Raw genomic sequence first — 9,966 nt, 5'->3', positions numbered from 1 at the left:
CTCATCCCCCCCCCCCCGATGTGTCAGAATGAAGTGTGGAGTATTTCTCTGCATTGTAAAATTTATGGCGCATTTTTCCCGTCCTTCCAGGTGCCGTCGCAGCCGACCGCACACCACGCGCTCCGTCTATAAAACGCTCCGCCGCAGAAACCGCCATATTTTTCCTGCCTGTCCTCCTTCCAAAATGTCGGAATTGTTTCCAGAAACTTTATAACGCGATGAGATGTATCGTATGAACGCCGTCGTCTCCGAATCCCTTCCCCCACCCCCATCCCAGCACATGGCGCGCCGCGCCGGCTGTGAAGCGGCTGTTCCAGCTGTGCAGAAAATGGAGGATATTTTGGTCTAATGATTTATTGATGATGGCGGAATTGGTGCGTGATTTGTGTTAAACCAACAATTAAAATGACGGTTCTGCGTCTCGCCCGCTCACACCGCCGCGCCGGGGTCACGCCGGGAGTTGTAGTTCCCTGCCTGCTGGATCGTGAAACGCGACGCGCGCATGCGCACACACGCCTGTCCATATACACCGCTGAGAATTTCTTGTTTATCCATTAGTATCTCCCCCCCCCCCCTTCCCCCGGGGGGACTCTCCGCTGCTAATGATGCTGCAATATAGAATCATTACACGCTGATTGTACCAATCGGGAAAAACGATCTTTGTCCCTTCGCTGGTCCAACTGGTGACCGGCGCTGTGCTGAGAATGCCTGGGAGGCTCAGGTGGGGGCGGGGGGGGGGGGGGTGGAGACTGTAACAGGCTAAAGGCTCAATTCACAAAGATTTACACAGTCAGACCTGTGATGAGAGTCACTTTGGGCGGGGGGCTTGTGGAACCTGTGACCTGTGACGAGAGTCACTTTGGGCGGGGGGCTTGTGGAACCTGACGAGAGTCACTTTGGGCGGGGGGCTTGTGGAACCTGACGAGAGTCACTTTGGGCGGGGGGCTTGTGGAACCTGTGACCTGTGATGAGAGTCACTTTGGGCGGGGGGCTTGTGGAACCTGACGAGAGTCACTTTGGGCGGGGGGCTTGTGGAACCTGACGAGAGTCACTTTGGGCGGGGGGCTTGTGGAACCTGTGACCTGTGATGAGAGTCACTTTGGGCGGGGGGCTTGTGGAACCTGACGAGAGTCACTTTGGGCGGGGGGCTTGTGGAACCTGTCAGACCTGTGACGAGAGTCACTTTGGGCGGGGGGCTTGTGGAACCTGTGACGAGAGTCACTTTGGGCGGGGGGCTTGTGGAACCTGTGACGAGAGTCACTTTGGGCGGGGGGCTTGTGGAACCTGTGACCTGTGACGAGAGTCACTTTGGGTGGGGGGGCTTGTGGAACCTGTGACGAGAGTCACTTTGGGCGGGGGGCTTGTGGAACCTGTCAGACCTGTGACGAGAGTCACTTTGGGCGGGGGGCTTGTGGTACCTACCTACCTCCCTCTATAGAGAGAACCTACCCCCTCCCCCTCTTTAGAGAGAACCTACCTCCTCCTCCTCCTCTATAGAGAGAACCTACCTACCTCCCCTCTATAGAGAGAGCCTACCTACCTCACCTCTATAGAGATAACCTACCTCCCACCTCTATAGAGAGAACCTACCTCCTCCCCCTCTATAGAGAGAACCTACCTCATCCCCCTCTATAGAGAGAACCTACCTCCTCCCCCTCTATAGAGAGAACCTACCTCCTCCCCTCTATAGAGAGAACCTACGTCCTCCCTTTATAGAGAGAACCTACCCCCCTCTATAGAGATAACCTACCTTCTCCCCTCTATAGAGAGAACTTACCTCCTCCCCCTCTATAGAGAGAACCTACCTACCTCCCCCTCTATAGAGATAACCTACCTACTTCCTCCTCTATAGAGAGAACCTACCTACCTCCCTCTATAGAGAGAACCTACCCCCTCCCCCTCTTTAGAGAGAACCTACCTCCTCCTCCTCTATAGAGAGAACCTACCTACCTCCCCTCTATAGAGAGAGCCTACCTACCTCACCTCTATAGAGATAACCTACCTCCCACCTCTATAGAGAGAACCTACCTCCTCCCCCTCTATAGAGAGAACCTACCTCATCCCCCTCTATAGAGAGAACCTACATCCTCCCCCTCTATAGAGAGAACCTACCTCCTCCCCTCTATAGAGAGAACCTACATCCTCCCTTTATAGAGAGAACCTACCCCCCTCTATAGAGATAACCTACCTTCTCCCCTCTATAGAGAGAACCTACCTCCTCCCCTCTATAGAGAGAACCTACCTCCTCCCCTCTATAGAGAGAACCTACCTCCTCCCCCTCTATAGAGAGAGCCTACCTCCTCCCCTCTATAGAGAGAACCTACCTCCTCCCCCTCTATAGAGAGAACCTACCTCCTCCCCTCTATAGAGAGAACCTACCTCCTCCTCTATAGAGAGAACCTACCTCCTCCCCTCTATAGAGAGAACCTACCTACCTCCTCCCCCTCTATAGAGACAACCTACCTATCACACCCCCCTCTATAGAGAGAACCTACCTACATCCTCCTCTATAGAGAGAACCTACCTCCTCCCTCTATAGAGAGAACCTACCTACCTCCCCCTCTATAGAGAGAACCTACCTACCTCCTCCCCCTCTATAGAGAGAACCTACCTCCTCCCCTCTATAGAGAGAACCTACCTACCTCCTCCCCCTCTATAGAGACAACCTACCTATCCCACCCCCCTCTATAGAGAGAACCTACCTACACCCTCCTCTATAGAGAGAACCTACCTCCTCCCTCTATAGAGAGAACCTACCTACCTCCTCCCCCTCTATAGAGAGAATCCCTTTATACAGCCCACTTCCTGTTTCTTGTCTGGTTATTAGCCTAGGCTTATGACATCATGCAGAGCTCTTGTGAGAGTTTGCCGGGCAGGGAGGGGGATGAGTCATAGGAGGGCCAATATGAGCTGCAGAGCTGGAGGTGTGCCCCTGTATGTCTGTCTAAATCCAGCTGTCCTCAGTTAAAATGGCTGCAGCCAGACTCAGTGGAGGGAGATTTCTGGCAGAATCAGAATCACCGTCTATATAAAATAATATGCGTTGGAGGGAAGCTTCGGAATGGCAAAGATGTTCTTATTACAAATGATGTGAGCGGACTGCAGTTCCTCTAGAAGGGAGAGACAATACTTTCTTCTGCCACTAGATGTCCTCAGTCTGATGGCTTTCACATCATCCAACCAACTTTCTCCGAGCTCAGGTGTCCCTGTCCCAGGTTCTCTCTATAGAGGGGGAGGAGGTAGGTTCTCTCTATAGAGGGGGGTAGGTAGGTTCTCTCTATAGAGGGGGGTAGGTAGGTTCTCTCTATAGAGGGGGAGGTAGGTAGGTTCTCTCTATAGAGGGGGAGGAGGTAGGTTCTCTCTATAGAGGGGGGTAGGTAGGTTCTCTCTATAGAGGGGGGTAGGTAGGTTCTCTCTATAGAGGGGGGTAGGTAGGTTCTCTCTATAGAGGGGGAGGAGGTAGGTTCTCTCTATAGAGGGGGAGGAGGTTCTCTCTATAGAGGGGGAGGTAGGTAGGTTCTCTCTATAGAGGGGGTAGGTAGGTTCTCTCTATAGAGGGGGAGGAGGTTCTCTCTATAGAGGGGGAGGAGGTAGGTTCTCTCTATAGAGGGGGAGGAGGTAGGTTCTCTCTATAGAGGGGGATGAGGTAGGTTCTCTCTATAGAGGGGAGGCAGGCAGGTTCTCTCTATATAGGATGTAGGTAGGTACTCTCTATAGAGGAGGAGGTAGGTTCTCTCTATAGAGGAGGTAGGTTCTCTCTACAGAGGGGGGTAGGTAGGATCTCTCTATAGGGGAGGAGGTAGGTTCTCTCTATATAGGGGGAGGAGGAGGGGGTAGGTTCTCTCTATAGAGGGGGAGGTAGGTAGGTTCTCTCTATAGAGGGGGAGGTAGGTTCTGTCTATAGAGGGGGAGGAGGTAGGTTCTCTCTATAGAGGAGGAGGTAGGTAGGTTCTCTCTATAGAGGGGAGGTAGGTTCTGTCTATAGAAGGGGAGGAGGTAGGTTCTCTCTATAGAGGAGGAGGTAGGTAGGTTCTCTCTATAGAGGGGAGGAGGTAGGTTCTCTCTATAGAGGGGAGGAGGTAGGTTCTCTCTATAGAGGGGGAGGTAGGTAGGTTCTCTCTATAGAGGAGGAGGTAGGTTCTCTCTATAGAGGGGAGGAGGTAGGTAGGTTCTCTCTATAGAGGAGGAGGTAGGTAGGTTCTCTCTATAGAGGGGAGGAGGTAGGTAGGTTCTCTCTATAGAGGGGGAGGTAGGTAGGTTCTCTCTATAGAGGGGGAGGAGGCAGGTTCTCTCTATATAGAAGGGGGGAGGTAGGTTCTCTCTATAGAGGAGGAGGTAGGTAGGTTCTCTCTATAGAGGGGAGGAGGTAGGTTCTCTCTATAGAGGGGAGGAGGTAGGTTCTCTCTATAGAGGGGGAGGTAGGTAGGTTCTCTCTATAGAGGAGGAGGTAGGTTCTCTCTATAGAGGGGAGGAGGTAGGTTCTCTCTATAGAGGAGGTGGTAGGTAGGTTCTCTCTATAGAGGGGAGGAGGTAGGTTCTCTCTATAGAGGGGGAGGAGGTAGGTTCTCTCTATAGAGGAGGAGGAGGTAGGTAGGTTCTCTCTATAGAGGGGAGGAGGTAGGTAGGTTCTCTCTATAGAGGGGGAGGAGGTAGGTAGGTTCTCTCTATAGAGGAGGTGGTAGGTAGGTTCTCTCTATAGAGGGGAGGAGGTAGGTTCTCTCTATAGAGGGGAGGAGGTAGGTAGGTTCTCTCTATAGAGGAGGTGGTAGGTAGGTTCTCTCTATAGAGGGGAGGAGGTAGGTAGGTTCTCTCTATAGAGGAGGAGGAGGTAGGTAGGTTCTCTCTATAGAGGGGAGGAGGTAGGTAGGTTCTCTCTATAGAGGGGGAGGTAGGTAGGTTCTCTCTATAGAGGGGAGGAGGTAGGTAGGTTCTCTCTATAGAGGAGGAGGAGGTAGGTAGGTTCTCTCTATAGAGGGGAGGAGGTAGGTAGGTTCTCTCTATAGAGGGGGAGGAGGTAGGTTCTCTCTATAGAGGGGGGTAGGTAGGTTCTCTCTATAGAGGGGGGTAGGTAGGTTCTCTCTATAGAGGGGGAGGTAGGTAGGTTCTCTCTATAGAGGGGGAGGAGGTAGGTTCTCTCTATAGAGGGGGGTAGGTAGGTTCTGTCTATAGAGGGGGGTAGGTAGGTTCTCTCTATAGAGGGGGGTAGGTAGGTTCTCTCTATAGAGGGGGAGGAGGTAGGTTCTCTCTATAGAGGGGGAGGAGGTAGGTTCTCTCTATAGAGGGGGAGGAGGTTCTCTCTATAGAGGGGGAGGTAGGTAGGTTCTCTCTATAGAGGGGGTAGGTAGGTTCTCTCTATAGAGGGGGAGGAGGTTCTCTCTATAGAGGGGGAGGAGGTAGGTTCTCTCTATAGAGGGGGAGGAGGTAGGTTCTCTCTATAGAGGGGGATGAGGTAGGTTCTCTCTATAGAGGGGGTAGGTAGGTTCTCTCTATAGAGGGGGAGTAGGTAGGTTATCTCTATAGAGGGGAGGCAGGCAGGTTCTCTCTATATAGGATGTAGGTAGGTACTCTCTATAGAGGAGGAGGTAGGTAGGTTCTCTCTATAGAGGAGGTAGGTTCTCTCTACAGAGGGGGGTAGGTAGGATCTCTCTATAGGGGAGGAGGTAGGTTCTCTCTATATAGGGGGAGGAGGAGGGGGTAGGTTCTCTCTATAGAGGGGGAGGTAGGTAGGTTCTCTCTATAGAGGGGGAGGTAGGTTCTGTCTATAGAGGGGGAGGAGGTAGGTTCTCTCTATAGAGGAGGAGGTAGGTTCTCTCTATAGAGGGGAGGTAGGTTCTGTCTATAGAAGGGGAGGAGGTAGGTTCTCTCTATAGAGGAGGAGGTAGGTAGGTTCTCTCTATAGAGGGGAGGAGGTAGGTTCTCTCTATAGAGGGGAGGAGGTAGGTTATCTCTATAGAGGAGGTAGGTAGGTTCTCTCTATAGAGGAGGTGGTAGGTAGGTTCTCTCTATAGAGGGGAGGAGGTAGGTAGGTTCTCTCTATAGAGGAGGAGGAGGTAGGTAGGTTCTCTCTATAGAGGGGAGGAGGTAGGTAGGTTCTCTCTATAGAGGGGGAGGTAGGTAGGTTCTCTCTATAGAGGGGGAGGAGGTAGGTTCTCTCTATATAGAAGGGGGGTAGGTTCTCTTAGTACAGAATTGGGCGGTCCTTGTACTGGGGGGAGGGAGTGGGCAGTCGGTAGTCTTTATGGGCGGGCTCTCTGTGGGCGGGGTCATATGTTGGGCGGGCTCTCTGTGGGCGGGGTTGCGGTGTAGATGGGCAGCCCTTAGATTGTAGGGTGGGCGGGTTTAGATGATGGACAGGCTGTGGGTGGAGACTGGTGATGATGGGCGGGTGTCCGTGCACCGGGATCTGTCTGCAGGGTGGGCGGGATATCTGTATGGTGGGCGGTGTCTTTGGGTAAGCTGGGCAGGATCTGCGTCAAGTGGGCAGGGTCTCTTCTGTAGGGTGGGCGGGCTCTGTGTACAGTGTGCAGGCAGTGGGTGTGGTCTCCCGTGTACAGTGGGCAGGCGGTGGGCGGGCTCTCTGTACAGTGGGCAGGCAGTGGGTGGAGTCGCCCGTGTACAGTAGGCAGGCAGTGGGCGGAGTCTCCCTTGTACAGTGGGAAGGCAGTGGGTGGAGTCTCCTGTGTACAGTGGGAAGGCAGTGGGTGTGGTCTCCCGTGTACAGTGGGCAGGCAGTGGGCGGAGTCTCCCGTGTACAGTAGGCAGGCAGTGGGCGGAGTCTCCCGTGGAGAGTGGGCGGGCAGTGTGCAGGCAGTGGGCAGTCGGTCGGGTGATATAGGGCAGTGGTAGGGGGAGTCTGTCTCTCCTAGGCTGGGTACACGGCTGGCAGTGTTCGGTGGGCAGAGGCTCTCCGGTTTGGTTCTGCACGATGCGGATGGCGATGAGATCTCTCCGGCCGATCTTCCTCCTCCTCCTCCCGGTGCTCTGTGTGCTGCACCTCCCGGGGGGTTCGGGGTTCAGCTTCCCGCAACAGCACACGTGAGTACCGACACCCCGATATCTGCCGACACCCCGAAATGTCTGATCTGTTCCCTGGTATTGTCTCTGTACCCCCAAATTGAATTACCGGACCCCCAAATACTCCTCCATCACCTGTGTGCTCCCAGATCCTTCATCCGAACCCCAATATTATCCCCGACACCCCCAATATTATCCTCTACACCCCCCCAATATTATCCCCGACCCCCCAATATTATCCCCTACACCCCCAATATTATCCCCGACACCCCCCAATATTATCCCCTACACCCCAATATTATCCCCGACACCCCCCAATATTATCCCCTACACCCCCATATTATCCCCTACACCCCCAATATTATCCCCTACACCCCCAATATTATCCCCTACACCCCCATATTATCCCCCCATATTATCCCCTACACCCCCAATATTATCCCCTACACCCCCATATTATCCCCTACACCCCCCAATATTATATCTGTACCCCCAAATTGTATTACCGGACCCCCCAATACTCCTCCATCACCTGTGTGCTCCCCGATCCTTCCTCCGAACCCCAATATTATCCTCTACACCCAATATTATCCCCTACACCCCCATATTATCCCCAATATTATCCCCTACACCCCCATATTATCCCCGACACCCCCCAATATTATCCTCTACACCCCTAATATTATCCTCTACACCCCCCAATATTATCCTCTACACCCCCCAATATTATCCCCTACACCCCCCAATATTATCCCCTACACCTCCAATATTATCCCCTACACCTCCAATATTATCCCCTACACCCCCCAATATTATCCCCTACACCCCCCAATATTATCCCCTACACCCCCCAATATTATCCCCTACACCCCCAATATTATATCTGTACCCCAAATTGTATTACCGGACCCCTAAATACTCCTCCATCACCTGTGTGCTCCCCGATCCTTCCTCCAAACCCCAATATTATCCTCTACACCCCCCAATATTATCCCCTACACCCCCAATATTATGCCCGACACCCCAATATTATCCTCTACACCCCCCCAATATTATCCCCTACTCCCTCATATTATCCCCTACACCCCCAATATTATCCCCTACACCCCCAATATTATATCTGTACCCCCAAATTTTATTACCGGACCCCTAAATACTCCATCACCTGTGTGCTCCCCGATCCCCAATATTATCCCCTACACCCCAATACTACCCCCTTTAACTTAATATTATCCATGTACCCCCATCAATATTCTGCCACCATATAACCTGCCTGGACCCCCCACTGTTTTTTTTATTATTATTACCCTTGTACCCCCACCCCCCAGTAATAGGTACCCCACTTCCATCCCCTGTGCTACTAATACACTACCTTCCCTGCACCCCACAATATGGAGCATTTCTCCAAATCTTGGCACCCCAGTAGCGTATAAGCCCTGCGCCCCCCAGAATGTGGATAATGGAAGGCTGGATCACCTGCAACCCAATACTGACACTGTACCCTAATACCTGCATTGTAAACCCTGGCACAGGACCCAGTACTCACATTGTACCCTAATACCTGCAATGTTACCCCCTGAAACAGGACCCCAGTACTGACACTGTACCCTAATACATGTAGTGTATCCCCCCACACAAGACCCCAATACTGACACTGTACCCTAATACCTGCTGTTAAATCCTTGGCACAGGACAACGGCACTGACACTGTACCCCCATACCTGAGGTGTAGCTCCTGCCACACAACCAGAGGACTGACGCTGTACCCCAATACCTGCAGTGTGTCCTCCTGACACTATACCCTAATACCTACAGTTTAACCCCCTGACACCGGACCCCAGTACTGACGCTCTACCCTAATTCCTGCAATGTACCCCCTAAAATAGGAACCGAGGACTGACACTGTACCCTGATTCCTGCAGTGTAACCCCTCTGGCACCGGACCCCAGTACTGACAATGTACCCCAATACCTGCAGTGTAACCCCTCTGGCAAAGGATCCCAGTACTCACATTGTACCCTAATATCTGCAGTGTAACCCCCTGACACAGGACCCCAGTACTGACACTGTACCCTAATACCTTCAGCTAACCCCTACTTTCTATATTGCTCTGCTGACCCTGGGCACCGAACCTCCCCATCAACACTGCACCCCAATACCCTCAATGTATGGACAATAATTCCAGTGATCTGCAGAGCCCCCCAATAATGGGCATTGTACCCCGAGACGATGGCGTTATTCTATATCCAGGGTGGCAGCCCCCCCCCTTCACCGGGAAATGATGTGTCCGATGTTCCCTCTCCCCGATACAATGTATCACTAACATCCGTCATCCCCCCCCCCCCCCCCCCACTGTCCCCTCTTCCCTCACCCTCCGTGTAGCCGTGATCATTCCTTCACCCCCCAAATGCCATCATCCGGCTGTCCGCCTACAACTCCCAGTCCTCATCATCGTCCCCCCCAATACTCCCCATAGCCCCCCACCCCCACCGCTCCCAATACTCCCCATAGCCCCCCACTGCTCCCAATACTCCCCATAGCCCCCCACCCCCACCGCTCCCAATACTCCCCATAGCCCCCCACTGCTCCCAATACTCCCCATAGCCCCCCACCGCTTCCCAATACTCCCCATATCCCCCCACCCCCAGCGCTCCCAATACTCCCCATAGCCCCCCACCCCCAGCGCTCCCAATACTCCCCATAGCCCCCCACCCCCACCGCTCCCAATACTCCCCATAGCCCCCCACCCCCAGCGCTCCCAATACTCCCCATAGCCCCCCCCCCCCCCACCGCTCCCAATACTCCCCATAGCCCCCCCACCGCTCCCAATACTCCCCATAGCCCCCCCGACCCCCACCGCTCCCAATACTCCCCATAGCCCCCCACCCCCACCGCTCCCAATACTCCCCATAGCCCCCCACTGCTCCCAATACTCCCCATAGCCCCCCACCG

The 9,966-nt window shown here is 53.4% G+C and overlaps 1 protein-coding gene across 4 annotated transcripts in view; it reads left to right on the top strand.

Moving 5' to 3' along the window:
* The first annotated feature begins 6,808 nt into the window (after positions 1-6,808).
* CACNA2D2 (calcium voltage-gated channel auxiliary subunit alpha2delta 2) overlaps positions 6,809-9,966 on the top strand; it is a 281,800-nt gene continuing 278,642 nt past the window's right edge. For all 4 annotated transcript variants that reach the window (XM_040358718.1, XM_040358717.1, XM_040358716.1 and 1 more), the window contains exon 1: positions 6,809-7,035. In XM_040358718.1, coding sequence (XP_040214652.1) covers positions 6,926-7,035 — 110 coding nt within the window. In that variant the 5' untranslated portion in view covers positions 6,809-6,925. The remainder of the gene's footprint in view (positions 7,036-9,966) is intronic.

This window comes from Rana temporaria, chromosome 7 (genome assembly GCF_905171775.1).
Source record: "Rana temporaria chromosome 7, aRanTem1.1, whole genome shotgun sequence".
Lineage (NCBI taxonomy): Eukaryota > Metazoa > Chordata > Amphibia > Anura > Ranidae > Rana > Rana temporaria.
The sequence above is the reverse complement of the archived record's forward strand: the minus strand, read 5'-3'. Positions and strand labels throughout refer to the sequence as shown.